At 41.0% G+C, this 23038-nt stretch overlaps 1 protein-coding gene across 5 annotated transcripts in view; it reads left to right on the top strand.

Moving 5' to 3' along the window:
* The window catches only part of dlc1 (DLC1 Rho GTPase activating protein), a 114396-nt gene that overhangs the window by 12239 nt on the left and 79119 nt on the right, over nucleotides 1-23038 (top strand). For 4 of the 5 annotated variants that reach the window (XM_072669727.1, XM_072669726.1, XM_072669724.1 and 1 more), the window contains 3 exons: nucleotides 10808-10963; nucleotides 11068-11208; nucleotides 19047-19080. In XM_072669727.1, the coding sequence (XP_072525828.1) occupies nucleotides 10808-10963; nucleotides 11068-11208; nucleotides 19047-19080 (331 nt within the window). The remainder of the gene's footprint in view (nucleotides 1-10807; nucleotides 10964-11067; nucleotides 11209-19046; nucleotides 19081-23038) is intronic. The other variant, XM_072669728.1, reaches the window with a different exon arrangement.

Here is a 23038-nt window from a genome sequence, read left to right as displayed (position 1 = left end):
TTGCCCAAGGACTCTTATTGGTGTAGCGCAGCACAGTCACCCAGACCAGGAATCAAACCCCAGTCTCCCACGTAGTGTGGTAGCTCAGTGGCAGGTAGTGGTGTTATCTGTTGCGCCACACCAACCATATATATATATATTAATAACGCTCTAAATGTAGGTACTGTGATATACACTGAGGAGGCGGAGCTACAGTCTCTCATTAGGGTGAATATTAATAACGCTCTAAATGTAGGTATTGTGATATACACTGAGGAGGCGGAGCTACAGTCTCTCATTAGGGTGAATATTAATAACACTCTAAATGTAGGTAGTGTGATATACACTGAGGGGGCGGAGCTACAGTCTCTCATTAGGGTGAATATTAATAACGCTCTAAATGTAGGTATTGTGATATAAACTGAGGAGGCGGAGCTACAGTCTCTCATTAGGGTGAATATATATTAATAACGCTCTAAATGTAGGTATTGTGATATACACTGAGGAGGTGGAGCTACAGTCTCTCATTAGGGTGAATATATATTAATAACGCTCTAAATGTAGGTATTGTGATATACACTGAGGAGGCGGAGCTACAGTCTCTCATTAGGGTGAATATTAATAACGCTCTAATGTAGGTACTGTGATATACACTGAGGAGGCGGAGCTACAGTCTCTCATTAGGGTGAATATATATTAATAACGCTCTAAATGTAGGTATTGTGATATACACTGAGGAGGCGGAGCTACAGTCTCTCATTAGGGTGAATGTTAATAACGCTCTAAATGTAGGTATTGTGATATACACTGAGGAGGCGGAGCTACAGTCTCTCATTAGGGTGAATATTAATAATGCTCTAAATGTAGGTATTGTGATAAACACTGAGGAGGTGGAGCTACAGTCTCTCATTAGGGTGAATATATATTAATAACGCTCTAAATGTAGGTATTGTGATATACACTGAGGAGGCGGAGCTACAGTCTCTCATTAGGGTGAATATTAATAATGCTCTAAATGTAGGTATTGTGATATACACTGAGGAGGCGGAGCTACAGTTTCACGCACTTGGGTAAACAGGTTTAGTGGGGAATCCGGGGGCTGTCTGGCTGAAACGCGTGGCAGTCCACTACGGTCCAGTTTTCTGCGGTCCAGTGGATTGTGCCTGGCGTGAAAGGGTGGGGAAAGATGAGGTGGGGCGGTGATCATCATCCAAATCCTCACAGCAGTTCTCCTCCAATATCTAGTAGGACGCCTTCTTCCCTGGACAGTAGAGACACTTACTCCAAGACAATGAACGGGCAGGTGTCCCAATACTTTTGTCAAATATAGTCCATGAGCATGGAGCTTGCAGGAGGCATATGGTATACGACCCACTTACACGCCAAAAGCCAAGACAGTCTTCTACCAAGGGTCGCCGCTCTCTGGAGACCTGTGGGAAAAGAGTGTGAGAGGTGCATTGTGGGAAAGGCAGCGGTGTGGGAACGCTCCCGTCGCCAAACAGGAAGCGGCTGTAGGAATGTCCCGGAGACAAAAGCAAATAAACAAACAGATAAACAAAAGCAGATGGAGGGAACTCGAGGAACCCAGCGCTGGAATGCCTGGAAAACAGGGGATTATCAGAGATGCTGCTGTTCTGGGGGCTTTGAGTGAGCCGTTTGTTTCAGACCTGGTGTGTGTGTGTGAGAGAGAGAGTGTGTGTGTGAGTGTGTGGCTGCATCAGCAAATCCAATAGCTTTGACAGGCTAATTCAGCGCTAAATGGAGAATAAATGTACGAGCAGTCACAAGATATTACAGAGGACTACAGGGACTAACACACACACACACTCACAAACACACACACACACACACACACACACACACACACACATACACACACACACTTCAATTCATCTATTCTGATCAATATTCCCTGAAGTCTTGTTAAAGAATATGAACTACCACACACACACACACACACACACACACACACACACTCACCCCCCCCCCCCCCCCCCGTCCCCCGTCCCCCGTCCCATGTCCAAATATCTCTTAGGGCCTAGATAACATGTCCACGTGGGGACTGCATAGGTAGCCCAACCAGGAGGGGTTAAACATGGGCCTCATCTGGGTTGTGGGGCCTTGATGGGACTCATTTGGGGTTAAGGGCTCTAACAATGGGAAGCCCAGTAAGAACACCCATGTACCAACCCACTCAGAGCCCATGCCCACCTGGAACCCACCTGGAACCCACCTAGCCTAGCCCAGAGCATGTTAGAGTGTGAAGTACAACACCTACTGGCACCATGCTGCCTGGTGGTGGAGCTCCATCCAGTACTTTTGGATGGGAGGAGTACTTTTGGTTTGGAGAGTTGGGAAAGATGACAGCTTCACTAATGCTTTTGGCGCTGAATACAGTCAATCAAATCCTCACAGCAATGTTCCATCCCTCAAAGCCTAGTAGAACTGTCCCTGGACGGTTACTCCAACAAAAGCAGGATCAGCTCTATTTAACCCCCCTGATTTCAGAAGAAACGGTGAATGGATGGGAAGGGATGAGCATGTGTCCCAATACTTTTGTCAAGAAAAGGTGTAGTTTATCTTCATATAAACTCACCCAGAGCGGTGGGCAGCCAACTCCAGAGTGTGAAGGGCCCTGCTCAACAGCTCAAGGGGAATCGAACCCACAACCCTGTCCTCAATCGTGCGGAGCTGCTCCAACCGCTGGGCCACCGGTAAAGGTATGGTGGAGAATGCGGGCATAGCAGTGCAGGTATCGTAGGGTCTACGTCTTTGAGTTGTCGTGGTTCCGATAACCTTCGCTAAGCAACCGCTGAAGAACCTTTTCATTGACTTTGTGTCTTTGTTTATTATATATGAGTGTATGTGTGAGAGTGGGGGGGGGGGTGTTTGTAACAATTGCTTGTTTTTTGTTTGATGTCTGGCTCCCCCTGCTGTCCCTTTGCTGTAGTGCAGGACAGGAAACAGACACATAAACAAACAAACAAACAAACAAACAAAACAACTGTAAACATCACTGTCCCCGAACACAGTCGGATCATCGGTGTGTGCGGTCCATGGGTTATTTTCTCGGAAATGAGGCCGTCGTGCGGTTTGCAGGGTGGAATGCTGGGATATGTAGTTGCAACTAGGGGCCGAGGTAACTGCAGGCAGGGGCTTTAAAAAAGGAGATTTCTGGAAAGGGGGCCTAACAACAGGAACACTAGTGAGGTCAGGATGTTGGATGATGATGGAGCTCCACCACCACCAGGCGTGGGCTAGTAGATGGGTATAGCGCCCCCCAGCATGTGGAGCTGTGGAAGAACTGTGTTCTCTGGAATGATGGGCTGTTGAGTTCGGAGTTGGGGATGATGAGGTGTGCAATCAAATCCTCACAGCAATGCAACAGTAGAAAGCCTCCTTCTTCCCTGGACAGTAGAGACAGTTACTCCGACAAAAGACACCCTTGATTTCAGAAGAAGCAGAATGAGCGAATGAGCAGGCGTCCCAATACTTTTGTCCAAATGTAGCGCACTGTAGTCAGGTGAGCCAAGACATGTTCCGTGTCTGAAGCTTGCTTCTGTAGTTTAACACTGGAGCTAGCGTAGCTAGCAAGTAATGAAAGCGGACATACACCAATTAGCAATTAGCATAGTGCTAATATCTTTATTACCGCATGTCTTCAGCATCACACGCTCTCCATAAGCCAGGTGGAGAGGAACTGTTGTGTTTTCATTATTGCTGAGAAGAGGCTGTACACCCCCCACCATACACACACACACACACACACACACACCTTCATATTCACCCGCACCCACTTCATACACCAAGCCCCCCAGACTCTCTCGGCAGGCTTCCATTAGATGGGAATGAGGAGTAAATAGGGCTGTGTGTGTGTGTGTGTGTGTGTGTGTGTGTGTCCGTCTGGGCCGTCACTTGCAGCGCGTGATTAAAAACGAGAGCTGAACACTCCGGCAAAATGTCACAGGAAAGGTTAGCGCTCGGAGAGGATATGCAGCATGAACATGTAGTGTGAATATGAAGTGTGTGTGTGTGTGTGTGTGTGTGTGTGTGTGTGTGTGTGTAAAAAACTCAATCAGATATCAGAAATGAAAATCCAGTCGTATTCTAAAACAAAAAACAGGATTGATTTTTACAATATTTTGATTAGACAGTCTAATAATCTAATCTTCTGTTATTTGGTCTAATCATTACTCCTCTTGAATAGTCTCTAATAGAAAAGTTCATGTAGACTTGTACTGTAATATTTCCTATAAATAAGAAGTAAATAATAAGTCATTTCTAATAAAAATGTAGTCTAATCTTCTGAATTAGCCCAATAAGTCTAGTCTCATTTCTAAAACTTACTTTAAAATACTTAATCTACTGTAATCATATTGTAAAATAGGTCATTCTGTCTAATATCCAATACTGAAATTGTCTAGTCTACATTCTAAACGTGTAATAATACTGGTAATCTAATAATAACAATAATAATAATAATAATAATAATAATAATAATAGTCTGATTTCTAATGGTGAAAAAGTGTAGAATAATTTCTAAAAGTCTCATTCCTAGTTATCAGTTTATATAAAACATCTTGTCTAATTTCTAGTAGTGTAATAGGTCTAGTCTAAATTCTAGTAATGAATATAACAATAATTCTATAAAAAAGTTAAGTTTATTAATTAATAAAAAAGTCATGTCTAATTTAGTAATCAGATTAATATTTACTCCAGTCCCATTTTTAATTGTTTAAAAGGTAATCTAATCTAACAGTGAAATAGTTAATTGTGTCTAATTTATACTAGAGTAATAGTCCAATAGCCCAAGTTGATGATCTAATAACTACTCTAGTCCCATATCCCGTAGTCTAAGTGTAAATTTCAATAGTGTAATAGTAATCTAAAACTTTTATTTGTCTGATTAATCTTAATCTAATTTGTAAAGTGCAAAAGTCAGTCTAGTCTAATTTCTAATAGTCTAGTATTTAATCTTGTCTAATATTGTAAATGTTAGCAACATCATTTTCAACTTCTAATACTGTAGTAGTTAGTCTAGTTTAATTTCTAATAGTTTAATAGTTACTCCAGTCAGATTTCAATTAGTCAGATTTTGTGTAGAAGTGTAGAAGTAAGTTCTAACTTTTAATGATTTTATACTTCGTCTTGTCTAAGTATTAAATTGTATAAGTGTAGTCTAATGTATTATAATGAGTCCAGTATAATCTCTATTCATCTAATAAAAAATCTAATTCCTAATAGTTTAGTATAAATGTGTATTGTAATTGTGTAAGCGTAAGATTAAGTCGTATTCTAAAACAACAGTATTGATTTTACAATATTTTGATTAGACAGTCTAATTATCTAATCATCTGTTATTTGGTCTAATCATTACTCCTAGTCTCTTCTATATTCAAATAGTCTCTAATAGAAAAGACTAGTCATCTAGACTTGTACCGTAATTGTTAGTCTAATCTTCTGAATGTAAGATTAAGTCTAGTCTAACTTGTAGTGGTCTAATTTAACTGTGTAACAAGTCTAGTCTGATGTCTAAGAGTGTGGCAATAAGCTTAGTCTAATAACTTATAATAATCTAAAAGTTAGTCCAGTCTGGTTTCTAATTGTCTAATATTTGGTTTAGTCTCATTTCTGATAGTCTAATAGTTACTGTAGTCTGATTTCTAGTAACCATGTCGAAATTATAGTCAAATTTATAATAGTGTAAAAGTAACTCTGGTCTAATTTCTAGTATAATCTCTATTTATCTAATAAACAGTACTGTGTAATTCCTGAAAGTCTAATAAAACAATCTAAATGTATTATGCAATGTAAATCTAATCTAATGTCTAAAGTGTAAGATTAAGTCTAGTCTAACTTGTAGTAGTCTAATTTATAACTGTGTAACAATTGTAGTCTGATGTCTAAGAGTGTGGCAAAAAGCTTAGTCTAACTTGTAATAATCTAAAGGTTAGTCCAGTCTCATTTCTAATTGTCTAATATTTGGTCTTGTCTAATTTCTGATAGTCTAATAGTTAATGTAGTCTGATTTCTAGTAACCAAGTCTAAATTATAGTCGAACTTAGTCTAGTCTCATTTTTAGTATAATCTCTATTTATCTAATAAACAGTACTGTTTAATTCCTAAAAAGTCTAATAAAATTGTAAATGTATTGTACAATGTAAATCTAATCTAATGTCTAAAGTGTAAGATTAAGTCTAGTCTAATTTGTAGTAGCCTAATTTATAACTGTGTACCAAGTCTAGTCTAATGTCTAAGAATGTAGCCTAGTACTTGGACTAATTACTAATAGTTTGAAGTGTAAGATTAAGTCTTGTCTAATTTGTAGTAGTCTAATTTATAACTGTGTACCAAGTCTAGTCTGATGTCTAAGAATGTAGTGACAAGTCTAATCTAATAATTAGTCCAGTCTAATTTTGAATTGTCTAATATTTGGTCTAGTCTAATTACTAATAGCCTAGTACTTGGACTAATTACTAATAGTTTGATTTCTAACATCTAATTATGACTTCTAATAGTAAAATAGTAAGCCTAGTCTAATTCCTAGCCGCGTAGTTTAATTTCTACTAGTCTAATCTAAGTGGACTAGGTCTAGTCTAAGCTTGAGTAAATCATGTTATTGGCAGTGAAGTCTTTGGGTCGACTTAGACTGGTGCTGTTACTCTCACTCATGTGTTTTGATAGTAGAACACCACCTGAGGTCAGTGTTCAACCTTGTATCAGCGAGAGAGAGAGCAAAAGAGAGAGAGAGAGAGAGCGAGAGCGAGAGGCAGAGAGAGAGAGAGAGAGAGAGAGAGAGGCAGAGAGAGAGAGAGAGAGAGAGAGAGAGAGAGAGAGAGGTTCAATGTTCAATCATTTAAAAAAAAAAAAAAAAAAACGTTCTGGCAAAACGTTCTGACCACAGTGGACGCCAGTGTGCCCCCAGTGACCCAGCTAATGTTAATGGTTATCCCACATGGGAACCGGTGAGTTTCGCCCCCGGGTGCCACGTCAGCCCCACATATGGGTGCCTACCAGGGTCAGTGACGGGACCAGGAGGGGTTAAATAGGTACCCTGCACTCAGGGCCTGGATGGGACCCATGTAAGACTAGGGTGGGCTAGAAACCCACCTGGGACCCACCTAGCCCACGACCACGTTGGTCATCCTGTGCTAGCTGGACAGATGGAGTATTCAGATTGCCCATAAGGCCAGGTGTCCGGAATCAGACTCCCTCTCTGTCTCACACACACACACACACACACACACACACACACACTTCAGAATGTAGCTGTTAGCCTTGTGTGTGAGCTCAGTGTGTGATGAATTGCTAGCGTGTGTGTTTGCTAGCGTTGCTGACCTATTTCTACTGATTGACGAAATTGGAAGCAAATATGACGCTTGTGAAGAAAGACTAATCACAGCTGTGTGTGTGTGTGTGTGTGTGTGTGTGTGTGTGAAAGGTTGATTGGATTTTGTTTAGCCTGAGAGCACTCCAACATGCTAGCCAGCTGTTTTTCGCTAATTTGATTGGGTGGAATCAACTTTGAGCAAAACCACAAAACTAGGGCACACACACACACACACACACACACACACACACACACACACTTTTATTGGGCTGTCCTTCGCAATGAAGCCGCAAATTTGTCCCGCCCTGTGCCGTAGCGAAGAAATGCTAATGATCAGAAGCGCCAGGGTTATTTCTGTGTGTGTGTGTGTGTGTGTGTGTGTGTGAACACGGAGACGTAAAAAAACATGGACGCCATGGTTCTGTTCCATTTCATCCCTTCCAGCATGGTTAGCCCAACTGGGTTTAGCGGTGTTAAACATGGGCCCCCTACAGGTTGTGCACTGCAAATGGGGTCTAGATAGGACCCGTGTGAGATTAGGGTGGGCTGTAATGAAGGGGTCCGCTTGGGAGGCCCAACTAGGTCCCAGGAACAACACACGTACAAACCCACTCAGACTCCATGGTCCATGCCCACCTCGCGCATGTTGCAACCAGTCGCCAGCAGAGGCGCTAGACCTGTGGTCGCTTGTCCACGCTTTCTGGGTCGAGGGACATTTTGTCCAAGGCGCAGGACAGTAGTTGAAAAGCACCTCAACACATTAGCTTAGCCTACGCTCTTCTGTTAGCTTGATTAGCATCAAACTTAGCTCCTTTCCGTCTTTTTTTTTTCCAATGTCCTTTCCTAGATGGGACGCCAGCGTCACGTCTGAAGCCCTCCTTCATTTTTGGCTAAATTCAATCCAAAGTCCTCTGCTGAAGTGGACGTAGCGGTCAGGACCTGACCTGGAAAATCAGATCTGCCTTGATATAATATCATAATCTGGGCACAGTAAATTAGATGTGCTGTAAGGAAATGTGCCCGAGCATAACTGACCAGTGCAGGATGCTAGCTTTGCTAAGTCTGCTCAGGCTGCTAAACAGTAGCCAACTGGCTGACCTCTGCTAACCCTGCTCTTGACCAGCACAGCGTGTGATGGTTTAGCTGGTCTGCTAATAGGAGCAACCTGACCAAGCTGAACAACCAGTATGACTAAGCTTGACCCGTGCTGGTTGACTAGCATGTCCAAGCTGATCACCATGCATGGTCTGATCTGGTCTGAGTGACAGTGGACGACATCTGATCTGATCTGATTATTGATTTGGACAGATCGGAATATTTGCTGCATTAGCTTTTAGTACTGATTTGCATCAACTCGGTGTGTTTTATGATTTTTTTATTTAATTTTTTTATTTATTTTATCTTTTTATTTTTTTGTCATAATGTGAATCTGGTCGTTTTTTTTAAATATTCCGTGTCAGAATTTTAGAACGAACGGACCAATAGAAATGCTCCAAAATTGTATATAATATTTTTTCCCCCATTGACTTCCATTGAAAGTTAAGAAGATTGTTTTCCTCTTCTTGTAAAGTTGCAAATTTGTAGAATTATTTTGGTTTGCTTAACAGCGACAATTATCTTAAAAACAAAACAAAACTATATATATATATATATATATATATATATATATATATATATATATATATATATATATATATATATATTTAATTATTTAAAAAAATACACGGATATAAATAAGTAAATAAAATAAAATGTAAAAAAAGAATAAACAGGTCCAAATACTTTTGTCCAATAAAAATGCTCCAAAATCTAGACTTTTTTTTTTTTGGTTGACAGCGACAATTAACTTTGTAAAGAAAAAACATATATAATATATAATATTAATATTAATAAAATATATATAATGAGTTATTAAAAATATGCGTATATGAATAAGTAAATAAAATAAAATGTAAAAAAAGAATGAACCTGTCCAAATACTTTTGTCCAAAGTATGTAAACCGTCCTACTGAAACGAATCACATGCAGTTGAAGTATTTAAATGAGCTTTGGGTCTGGGCTGCTTCATATGTGTCAATTTTAGAATGAACGGGCCAATAGAAATGCTCCAAAATGAATATTTTATTTCCACTGACTTCCCTTGAAAGTCGACAGTGGCAATTAACTTAGTAAAAATAAATAAATTAATTAATTAATTAATTAATTAAATAAGTATATATATATATATATGTATATATATATATATATATATATATATATATACATATATATTTTTTAAAATGAAATATTAAATTATTTATTTATATAAAACTATGCTAATATAAATAAATAAAATTATAAATATTTTATATAAAAAATATTTTCTGCATGTTTTAGACCCTAAAGAGAGGGCATCCGGTCACCCCAGCGCAATGACTTAGGCCTGCAGTTAGCACCATGCTAATTCATGCCCGTAAACCTACATTACTTTGCTAACTTAGCGAGATTAGCCTCTTAGCTCCTGGCTAGCGCTGCTGGCTGAAGGGACGGGAAGGCGGCGGACGTTAGATTTAGGTAGGGCTGCTTTAATTGGCCTGTATGTGGACGAGGTGAACGTGTTAGCCTGTGTGTGTGTGTGTGTGTTATTGAGGCCCACTGTGGGCGGCGGACTGGGTCAGCGTTTCCAGTCATGTGCTACATGTATGTGTGTATGTGTGTGTGTGTGTGTGTGTGTGTGTATGTGTGTGTGTGTGTGTGTAATAGATAGCCCATCTAAAACACATTAAGGGCGAATACCACAGCGCGCTACGCAAGTCCGTCACACACTATTCTGCATTGTGTTGGTGTGTTTGCTTTGGCGTGGGTCACACTCAGGGCAAGCGCCAGTACAGTGCCCCTCCTGTAAGAACGACTGGCACTGCAGCAGCTCTCTCCTCCCACTCATGCTCTCGCGCTCTCTCTCTCTTTCTCTCTCGCGCAGGCTCTCACTCTCACCACCCTGTTTTAAAGGCATAGCTTGGAAAACAATCCTCAATGGCACGCACTACACGTCCAAATATTTATGGACACCCCTTCTAGCAAACAAAGCAAATGCACACACACACATCCTCATCCTGCCAAGCCTCTGTAGAGACGTATGTACTGCCATTAGAATAGGACTAGAGGGGCCAGAGGGGTACAACCCCCCCCCCAGCAGAAGTCCAGTGTTCTCTGGAATGATGGTGAATGGTGGTGGTGGTGGTGCTCCATCCAGTACTTTTGGACCTCGCAACCAAATCCTCACAGCGCATTACAAAAGCCCTCCTGGAAGAAACAGTGAATGAACCTGTCCAAATACTTTTGTCAAAAGTAAGTAAGCTGTCCTACTGAAATGAGGCTTCCGAGACACGTACAGTTGAGTTGAGTATATATAAATGAGCTTCGGCTCCAGGTCGGCTCGTATGTGCGCGTCGGCCCGGTCAGTCGTGTGGTCCGGCGCCCCTTAGTGGTTGGTCAGCTTAAGTGCGTCTTGTATTTCAGAGTTCCCGAGAGGACCGAGAGAAGGAGCGGTCCCGCCTGGACTCCATGGTCCTGCTCATAATGAAGCTCGACCAACTGGACCAGGAGATCGAGAGCGCCCTGAGCTCCGCCCCCTCCGACAACGGCACGCCCACCCTCAAGAGGCGCATCATCTCTGTGAGTAGCCCTCCCCCTCATCTCCATCAGCCAATCAGCAGTCCTTACATTCAGGCATACACGTACCTGACCCTATCGCCATCGGCGTCCTTCTCGTAACACAGGAAATGGACGCAGAGTCTCTAGAAGGAGATGAGAGTCTCTCCGGCTCTCTGCGCTCTCTGAGCACTCCTCATCATCAGTCTTCCTCATCGCTGTCCTCCGCAGGGCCCGGCGGGACCCCCGGGGCTAAGCCCAAGAACAGGGTAAGTGTGGACCATGGCTAACAGCTTAAGGCCTAGGCCTATTTGAATACCAGGCACAGATACATCCACAGCCTGTCCAAATGTTTGTGGACACCCCTTTTAAGGAATGCATTCAGGGAGAGAAGTACTGCCAAAAGATTAGGAGCAGATCAACATGGACCTACATCGGCTCCTTTTAATCCCCTTAAACAGTGCACGGGCAGGTGTCCCAATACTTTTGTCCTATAGCGTATTTTCCCGTAGACTCCTGAGCTACGCCACCCACGATTAGCCAGAGATTAGCGAGCATCCCGGCTCCAGGAGCAGCCTCGGAAGCCTAAGCTTAAGCCTAAGCGACACTACCTCCACCACGTTTGACAGATGAGCTTATATGTACAGGCTGGCTATGTTGGACGCCTGCCCGTCACTTCCATCGCGTCAGTAGATGTTGAGATCATTTTGGTCTCTTAAGTTCATCCTTTTTTTTTCCCGGGACACTTTTGGCCGTCCCACAATGAACTGATTTGCATAATGAAAAAAACAAAAAACACTGATTCCAGGCTTTTAAATGGAAGTCTGTGTAATTACAGTCTATTTAGCAAAGCTGTTGGATTTGTGATGCTGCCAGGTACACACACACACACACATACACACACACTCGCATTCCAGAGTAGCTGTTTGCTTTCCGGCCAGCTCCAGGTGCAGTAGAGCAGTTTTAATGGGATGGTAAATATAAAGCACTTAGCGCAGTTAGCACAGAAAACCAAACTAATACAACACAAGCGCTCACACGCCTGGACCCCTTCATTACTGTGTGAGTGTGTGTGTGTGTGTGTGTGTGTGTGTTAGAGAGATGCACTGGCTGACTCACTGGCTGACAAAAGAGACCGTCGGGGTCGTCACCGTGGGACAGTCCCGCGTGACTGGAATGACTGCTGCTAGGAAACGCGGATTTATGACCAATCACGGGTCTGAAAGCGCATGACCTCACTGTCTGCGCCGTTCAATAATGAGCCAAGCTTATTTAATGACTTTTCAGCAGCTATATTTAACCATATTAAGCTAGATTTATATACATATATAATACACACATTCAACTAAATTGCACATTTTTCAATATTTTGAATTCTCAAATTTTTTTGGTTAAGATATTCATGAAATAAATGTTTTTTCTTTCGAAATGTCAGAATTTGGATTTCTTAGTTTAATGTTAAATAATGATTTAATATAATGGATCATTTCCATCTTCTTTTATAAACATTTTCTAATATCAATAATTTCTTTTCGTATAAATGTAACCTATTATCATAGTATTTTCTTGTTTCATTCAAATTATAGTTTTTTTTTCTTAAAAAAAAATACATATTTAAAAAAACAAATTTTCTTAAAATTGACTTTTGATGTTTTCACAACTTTGCGACTGTTAGAGTTGTTTTTTTATTTCTTTTCCTCTAAAAAAATTATTCAAAACAAAAAAAAAATCTTGAAATTTTGACTTTCATATTCTAGTTGTTTTTTAATTTATTTTCTTTAAAAATATATTTTAAAACAATTATTAAAATTTTGACTTTTATATTATAGTTTTTTTTTTTTCTTAAAAAAAAATTTTGACTGTCATTTTTGCGACTTTGTGACTTTGCAATAACAACATATTTACTCACATCAACCAATGCACCTAGCAACACTGTAGCAACCACCTGGTATTCAATAGCATAGTTTTACCCCAGTGACAACATCCTGGCAACAGCCTAGCAACTGTCTGAAAGTGGGTATAAGTGTGTAGTCATTATTACAAGTTAATTATAATCAATTATGTTTGATCTTATAATCTCAAATAAATTGTTTTTAATTGGCCGTTTCTTTCAACTTCAAAAAAGGAAACATTGTAGCAAAAATTCCAAAAATATACACACTTTAATAAGACAGTAATAAATGTATTAATATAATAAAATACCTCCTACATACAGTAACTAGTCCAGGGTGAACTGAAGGTTCTCCACCTGCACTTTTTACACCAACCTCTCCACTCGGTTAAGCAATATCAACACAGTTCTGCATATGCCTTTGTTGCCGTGGCGATTTCCATGCATTAAATAGCAATACTCTACGTATAACAGTGGACAGGTAAAGTGTGTGTGCAGGCCGGCCCAGGTTACCTGTTCTTTTTGACGTGCGGGCATTCCTGCGTTCCTCGCATTCCTCACGGGATTACATAAGTGTACCAGGTAAACACAGAGAGATTAGCTCCTGTGATACGTGCACACACACACATACGCCCACCCACACACACACACACACACACACACAGCTTTCGCATGCAATTATCACCAGCATATCAGCGTCCGCTCTGTACTTTAGCAAGGAGTGTTTAGCGCTAATGGAGCTTTGAGCAGCGTCCCATGTCCCATATTACACACCCCCACCACCCCCCACCCCCCCAAGCGGCCCACACTCATTGTTCGACCCAACCCCCAAGTGGCGCTTTCAGAGCCGGTGGTAGACAGCGATGGACAGCGTCCGTCTAATAGGCTAAATCTCTTGCAATCAAATCCTCACAGCAATGTTTCGCCATCTATTGTGGAGGAGTACACCACAGCACCAACACCCTGGTATCCAACACCCGGTTAATAGACTTGCTTACAGAAGAGAACCCTGGGCCTACCCAGGCGTGTGCAAGGTCCTTGAGATGTGGTGGCAATCATCAGGGGCCCAAGCACCGCATGGCATTATGAAGCCAGTAGAACACAATAGAAGGCCAAATGCAATCAAATCCTCACAGCAATGTTCTAACAGCAGTGTTACTGCTGCCAACTGTTGATTTCAGGATGCTGGACCTTATAACTGGGCCTGCTCAGGTGTCTACACACGTCTGGAGATGTGGTGGCAATAATCGGGGGCCCAAGCACCTCACTGCATTACGAAGCCCATAGAACACAATGGGCAAAGTCCCCCATGTGTGGGGGGGTACCAATAGAAGCAGCCATGCTCTGTTTGTGTGTGTGTGTGTGTGTGTGTGTGTGTTAGATGCTCTTGCAGCGTAGAGGCCTTCATAACTGTAAATCAACCTTGAAAACAAGCAGAGATCAGGGGGTGGTGGAAAACACCTGTTTTCCACACACACACACACACACACACACACACACACACACACAGACACATCTGCAGATGTGTGTTTATCATTTCAGAGTTATTTGTACTTTGCTCTTACACACACATTATAGTGTGTGTGTATGTGTGTGTGTGTGTGTGTGGTGGGCGATATACTAAGCTGTCTGGTATCTGCTGACTTCAGCTGGTGAGTAACCATGGAAGAAAGATAGAGACGGGTTGTGTGTGTGTGTGTGTGTGTGTGTGTGTGTGTGTATGTGTGTGTTCAGGTAATTAGGCCCTGTATCTCCGCCGCAGTGTAATCCAGCCGCCCTGCTCAGCTTCGTCTGTTGTTTGGCTGCAGCGTTCCTCAGAGGATAATCTGCTGTAGTGTTATCGGATTGAGGGATTATTCTGGATAATGCAGATTACACCTGACCAGTGGCCACTTTATCAGAAACACCTACCTTGTGCTTCCACTCACTGGCCACTTTATTAGAAACACCTACCTTGTGCTTCCACACACTGGCCACTTTATCAGAAACACCTACCTTGTACTTCCACTTGCTGGCCACTTTATTAGAAACACCTACCTTGTGCTTTCACTCACTGGCCACTTTATCAGAAACACCTACCTTGTGCTTCCACTCACTGGCCACTTTATTAGAAACACCTACCTTGTGCTTCCACACACTGGCCACTTTATCAGAAACACCTACCTTGTACTTCCACTTGCTGGCCACTTTATTAGAAACACCTACCTTGTACTTCCACTTGCTGGCCACTTTATTAGAAACACCTACCTTGTGATTTCACCCACTGGCCACTTTATTAGAAACACCTACCTTGTGCTTCCACACACTGGCCACTTTATTAGAAACACCTACCTTGTGCTTCCACACACTGGCCACTTTATCAGAAACACCTACCTTGTGCTTCCTCTCAATGGCCACTTTATTAGAAACACTCACTTGGTGCTTCCACTTGCTGGCCACTTTATCGGAAACACCTATTTTGTATGTCCACTCACTACATTGTGCTTTCACACACTGGCCACTTTATCGGAAACACCTACCTTGTGCTTTCACACACTGGCCACTTTATCGGAAACACCTACCTTGTGCTTTCGCTCACTGGTCACTTTATCGGAAACACCCAAACCCCGGGTGTAGTGAGACGAGTGCAGCTCTGTGGTGGGACGGGGAGAGAGGACGGCCCGCTGGAAACGGAGTGGGAGGACAGTCAGACGGAGGAACACACCCGGACACAGAGACGGGATTGGGATAAAAATGGGCACAGCGTAGGAAGGGGTGTGTGAGTGTGTGAGTGTGTGTGTGTATGGGAGTGTGTGTGTGTGTGTGTCCATTCTGCACAGGAATAGTGTAAAAGAGGCTGCGCTGATGACATTCGGGAGGGGATCAACATTACATGGGACACCCTATAAAGGCCAGCCCCGATCCGGGGAGCACCGCTGAGACCCCCACCCCCACACACACACACACACACACACCCCGTCCTCCATCATTTCCCTTCATTACCAAAAAGCTGACATCACTTCCTGCTGAACGCTTCAATAGCAGCACATGGGAGCGATCCGGAGCAGACCGGGGGGACGGAATGCATAAATTACGGCCGGAGAGTTACCCCGATCCGCGATCCGGAGAGTGGCTGAGATAGGATCTACACACAGGCCCCCATACAGTACATATCTCACACACACATCAGCACTGACCAGGCCTGCACACACACACACACACACAGTCTGGGTGGGCCTTCTGGACATTCCTGCCCTAAGTGGTGGTGGTGGTGGTGGGGGGGGGGTTGTATTGGTCAGCCTGCCGATCCAAACACACACACAAGTCTTATATATAGTATATATCCACTACATGGACAAAAGTATTGGGACGCCTGCTCATTTACTCAATCAAGGGTCTTGACTGTCCAGAGAAGACAGGAGGACTGAGCATTGCTGTGAGGATTTGATGGCATTCAGCAAGGAAATAATAGAAACCTGGGTTTGCTAATTAGCATGGTGATAACTAGCTCTATGCTAAGTGTGTGTGTGTGTGTGTGTGAAGATTTATAGCCGTACCCCAGCAGGAAGGCTGCTTGTGGCTCCTTCTGCAGTTAGCTCATGTTGCTAAGGTCATTATTTAGCCGTAAATCCAGCAGCAGTGTTTTTGTGGCGGGTGTATATGTGTTATCGCCCGTGTATCATGTGTCTGTGTGTGTCTGTGTGTGTGTGTGTGTCTGTGTGTGTGTACGTGCCTGCGCAGAGCCAGACAGATTGGGTCCGAGACAAGCCAGTTTATCCCAACATCAGCTGCGGTAAGAAAGCGATGAGCCGATTCATCTGCTCCGGAATGTTCTTTACAGGCAGGCCTGATGAATTCTGGGAACCGCCATATGTCCAAATGTTTGTGGACACCCCGTCTAATACGAGCATTCAGCTACTTTAGGTACTTTAGGTGATCATCATCCAACATCCTGAGCTCGCTAACAAATGCTCGTGTTGCTGCAATGCAGTCAATCAAATCCTCACAGCAATGCTCTGCTCCAAAATCCAGTCGAAGGTCTTCTTCCCTGGACAGTGGAGGCAGTTCCAGTTCCTCCGCCCAAAGCAGGATCCGCTCTTTTTGAGACCCTTGATTTCAGAAGAAGCAGTGAATGAGCAGGTGTCCCAATACTTTTGTCTATTTATAGCTATGATTAGAACATGGTTAGAGAGGATTCTGAAGGAGCCGTGGAAAAGATCACCATGTACATCATCTACAAGTGGAACAGACTGCCCTAGCAACCACCTAGCAACACCATAGCTATCAACCCATTGGCATGGGAATCACCTAGCAACACCTAAGCAACCACCTAGCAACATCCCTACCACTGCAACACCTTAGCAAATAAGACCTACACCACAGCAATCTCCTCATGACATCTTAGCAACATCTGTAACATAGCAACATCTTAGCACCTTACCAACACATCAGCAACTAAGACCTATACCACAGCAGTACCTTAGCAACCACCTTAGCATCCAACATCTATATCATATCATCACCTTAGCAGCCACCTAGCAACACCTTATCAACCAACATTGTACCATAGCCACACCTTAGCAAAACCAATAGCAACTAGGACCTATACCACAGCAACGTCTTAGCAACCACCTAGCAGCACCTTAGCAACCAACATCCATTCCACAGCAACACTTTATCATCTAAGACCTATACCACAGCAGTACCTTAGCAACCACCTAGCAACACCTTAGCATCCAACGCCTTTAGCATATCATCACCTTAGCAGCCACATAGCAACACCTCATCAACAACCTAGCAACATCTTAGCAATCAACATCCATACCATAGCAACACCTTAGCAACCACCTAGCAACCCCTTAGCAACCAACACCTATATCATAGCATTACCTTAGCAGCCACCTAGCAGCACCTTAGCAACCACCTATACCATAGCAACACGCAGAAGCTGCAGTCACACTGGCAGTTTGTTTAGGAATTGCGCTCTCTAGCAGTAAACGATTCTCGGTCCTAGACAACGGCTTTGCTCCTGCTCAGTGATTCTGCTGACACACACACACACACACTCCAAAACACACTCTGTTAAAGGTATAAGATCCTTGAAGAATCTTTTGGAGGTTCTTCAGTTGGAAACTGCTTTGATGTGCTTTGAGGTACCTTCAAAGAACCTTTTCTTGAAGGTTCCTCAAAAGCACCTTTGAAGGTTCCTCCACGGTTTCAAACTGAAGAACCTCCAGAAGTTCCTTAAAGATCTAACTGCTGAAACATAAAACTACAAAAACACAACCCGGCCCAGCATGGGGGGGGGGCACTTACTGTCTCACACACACACTTTTTACATAATATGTGGACAAAAGAGCAGGCATGCACACACACACACACACACACACACACTGAGTTTGGAACAATGTGTGTGACGAATGTTCTCGTAATGCTGATGTTCCTCACTGTTCGGCTGACGCGTTCATCTTTTATGCCTCATGATGAGATTGATTAGAAGATTAGACACACGCACACGCACACACACACACATGCTCACACACACACACACACACAATGTCACACACACACACACACACACACACAAACACACACCCTGTCGTGCTCCATCTAACTCGACCGAAACTGTATAAAGGTCATCTTTGGCCTTTAATGCACAGTATTCCTATACCCTGTGTGGCCAAAAGTTTGTGGACACCACTTCTGCATGGTGAATGCATTCAGCTCCTTTAAGCCTCGCCCATTGCTGCTGACACAGATGTGCAAATGCACACACACAGAAGTGTCTAGTCCCTTTCGAGAAGTACTGCCAATAGAATAAGACTATCTCTCTGGAGCAGATCAGCTTTGATGTACCTATAGCCACTATATCTGATGAGAGGCGTGGGCTAGAGGGGTATAAAGCATTGAGCTGTGGAGCTGGCGATGGTTGGTCCCTACCAGAAGATAAACACACACACTAGCAGTGTGGGGGTTTGGATTTGACCCATTCCAGGGACTTGTGGGTTTAAGGTCAAAGGTCGGGCCGAGGGAGAACCCTTGCATTCCAGCCGAACTAAAAAGCAACATAGCTGCTGAAAACCCGGAGCCCGACCCGGCCCTGATCCCAAACCACTGGATCGGACCGAGTCCCCCTGAGTTTCTGTAGCAGATCAAATACGTGTCAGATGTACTAAATCAGACTGGGCTGAGTTCTGGAGCTGCTGGTTTGAGATGTTTTGTTGGTTTGTGTTTCAGGGCTCTGCTCCGCTGACCGAGAAAGGCCGAGCAGGTAAGTCCTGACGATATTTCATATCTTTATTAAACTGGATAAGACTGGTTGTGGTCAGATGAGTGATTCAGAAATACAAAATGACCATAAAGAAACACAGACATAATAGTAAGTAAGTCAGTAATCTTTATTTATACAGCACTTTTTCAGAGCATCTCATAAAGTGCTTTACAGGCAAAATAATTAAAATAAAATAAAATAATGTATAAAAGTAAATAAAATAAATGAAAACAAAAAAAACAAGATTTAGAGATTACTAAAACCACTAAAAGCAAGAATAAAAAAGTCTTAAACAATAAATACATTTTCACTATTTGTATTAGTTGTACTCTTATGATAATAAAATAATATCAATATATAATATAGTAAAAATACCATTTTTATTTTAAATAAATATTATACAATTTTACAACTTACTTTGAGACATTTGTCATTTTATTTATATAAACTGAAATGAACTTTTAACATTTCTTATTTTATTTGAATTGATTATATCACTTTATAAATGTAAAGAATTCTAGAAATAAATCATTAAATTATTTAGATATTAGATATTTTTATTATAAGGTAAATAAAAAAACATATATTAAAAATATATTTCTTATGTTTTGTTATTAGATTTATTTTTTTTAGAAAATATGTCTTTGAGAGATATTTTAATAATATCAAATGAAATGAATAAAAATGAATGTATGATTATAATTTATTGTTATTGTTTTATACTATTTATATTAATATTTATTAAATAAATAAAATAATAAATGTTTTGAGAATAATGAATATTATTGTAAATAAATTATAAATGTATAGAAATATATTTATTTAACAATAAAAATATATTTTAAAAATGATCTCAGATCAGTGAAAAAGAGAAACTACTGTCAGCAGGAAATGAGTGACCAAACTGACCACAGTTGATGCTTGGGTCCCTATGTGTTCAGGAGCTGAACGGACAACAATAGAGTGTGTGTGGGAGATGGGAGGGGATAAGGTCTCACACATACACACACACACAAGGTGAATGTGTGTGTGTGTGTGTGTGTGGCTGGGATGGGATAGGCAGTGAACTTTGCAGTGTGTGTATGTGCTCGCCTGGCTGTTAGATTTCATTTCCGTCAATTGATTAACCTGTCAATCATAGTTAGCTTACAATAACAGTATAATGGTGTCCACTGTTGGGATGCATGCAGCTGCTGGGGGATCGGCCATTGGCCTACTGGAGGAGCGTATCAGTCCCAGGCTGAGTTATGCAATGTAATGACCCCCTGTGGTCCTTTGGCTATGCATGTGTGTGTGTGTATCTGTGTGTGTGTGTGTGTGTGAGTGATGAAAACCAGAGCAGATGATAGCACAATGCCCTCCTGTTCATCAGCACCTCAAAGCTTCCATTTTATCAGTGGGGAGCGGGGCGTACTCCCCGCCAGCTTACATCACGCAATCTTACCCCACAAACAGGCCGGGTCACGGGTCAGCCCGGGCTCGGTACAGTAACAGGGTCGTGGCGCTCCGCATGTGGACTGGATTTCAGTGTTAGCTTTAAAAATGAAGCTTTGAATACCCCAAAACACACACACACACACACACACACACACACACATTGGTCACATCTCTTTCAGAATTCCCAGACTTCATTCCGAGGCTGGACACAGTAGGGGTTTGGAGTGTGCATGACCTGTTAGCTAACACATACTTCACTGGCAGGCTTGAAATAATAATAATAAAAATTATATATATTTTTTTTTATTTTATATTTGATTTAATTTCATATTATTAATTTTTTGTATTGTATTTATTTATTTATTGTAATATACAATTTTTCTCATTTATAGTTAGAAAAGTTCTATATGTGAAATTGAGTGAAATATGTCCTTAAAATAGGTTAAACTAGAAAAATTTCTATATACAAAATTTCCAGTTGGAAAACTTCCCTAACAACTTAAACTGATCATATAATATAAATTTGAAATTTGGAAAATTTTGCAAATTTGACAAATATAACTTTAATCAGAATCAGAATTTCTTTATTTTGCCACAAGATATTTTACTTGGTGAGAGCAACACAAATATGACATGTAACAAACACACAAACTGTTAACAGCTATTACACTGAGTGAGAAAAATACACTAAACAATAAATAGAATAAGAATAATAAGTTAAAAAAGTCCAAAAAGTTAAAAAAAAACCCAAACAAAACAAAACATGACATTCATTCTATATTAACATTCTATTAATGAAATATGGGTTGAAAAAGTTACCCAATGATTCTGATTCTGAAAAATATATCTATATATGAAATTTGAAAAAAAGATTTGAAAAAAGATTTTATATTAAAGTTTGCTAGGAATTAGTTTTGGGTATTTTCTGCAAGAAGTTGGTCTTATTTAAAAAACAAATTCACAGATGGAAAACTGTAAAATATGAAATAATATATGAAATTGTATTTACTTTATGTGCCCCATTCAAATAATAAAATCCAATTATTATTAATTATTATTGTTTTGTACTATTTATATGAATAATTAGTATTGATTAATATAATCATTGTATATATTATATATTATAACTTTTTGAGAATATTGAATATTATAAGAAGAAGAAAACTTCAATATATGAAATTGTAATTTACTATATGTGCCCCATTCAAATAATAAAAGTAATCAAATTATTATTCATTATTAATATATTACCTATTTTAATCATTGGTATTGATTAATTTATTGAATTTATATATATATTGATTCATATGTATATTTTATTATATTACATATCATTCAGATAATAAAAGTAATCAAATGTGTGCTCATTAGAACTTTTACTAGTTTACTCTTTTACTAGTTACTGATTCTTTAAAGCTACAATTGCAAGTGCAATTCAAATAAATGTCATTTATTAATAGCTTAATATGTTTTAAAAAGCTAATATTTTAGATTTTCTTATAAATTTGATACACTTGATAACCTTTATGTGAAAATAAAGGAAATTATTGGTACTATATCTATATGTATATGTGTATGTATATATATATATATGTATATATATGTATTAATACATTTATTACCGTTGACTGAAAGTGGTGTTATACTACATGTATGTAACTTGCTGTGTAATACCACCTGATCTTAAGCCTGTGGTTCACTTTTAAAGGCCTACACCATCAGTGTTGACATTTCCCATTGTTTCGTTACGTAAAGCCTCACTAATTCATTCTTTCCAAGAAATTGAGTTCCCTCCACTTGCGTCAGGTCCATCAAACGTGTAAAATCATCTGATCTGATCACATGTGACCACAGATGCCTCATTCTCACAGCACCATCTGTTCCTCGCTGTGTTCTCACACCCACCCATGCCATGCCACTGTTTAGACCTACATCGTTCCGTATTACAATGCAGCGGGACCACTTCCACTACATGTCCAAATGTTTGTGGACACCCCTTCTTATGAACACATTACTTTACTTTAAGATGCTTTAAGATACTTTACTTCAAATAAACGTAAACCTGTTGTCACGTTGCCTGACATGGGCTACAGGGATATAAACCCACCCCCAGCATTGAGCTGTGGAGCAGGCTACTTTTTTAAGGTGGGGTGATGATCGTCCTCCAGCATCCTCACCTCACGAATTTCTCTTGTCGCTGAATTGAATCAATCAAATCCTCACAGCAACGCCTTGTGTCCTTGGACAGTAGAGACAGTTACTCCAAAAAAAAAGGAATACCCTTGATTCAGAAGAAGCAATGAATGTGTCCAAATACTTTTGTCCAAACGAACTGCTTAAACTTGCTGCTTAAATGGTCTCTAGTCTCTGCCCACCTGAAAAGGAGCGGTAAAAGATAATGGGTGGGATTTTACTGACGCTTTGGCCACTTTCATTCCGGCCTGCTGTGGCAAAACACGACCCCCGCTTCCTGCCCCCGCCAGGCCTCCTTGTTACAGGCAGGAAATTCCACCGGGCGCTC

Source organism: Salminus brasiliensis, chromosome 24 (genome assembly GCF_030463535.1).
Source record: "Salminus brasiliensis chromosome 24, fSalBra1.hap2, whole genome shotgun sequence".
Classification (NCBI taxonomy): Eukaryota; Metazoa; Chordata; class Actinopteri; order Characiformes; family Bryconidae; genus Salminus; species Salminus brasiliensis.
The sequence above is the reverse complement of the archived record's forward strand: the minus strand, read 5'-3'. Positions and strand labels throughout refer to the sequence as shown.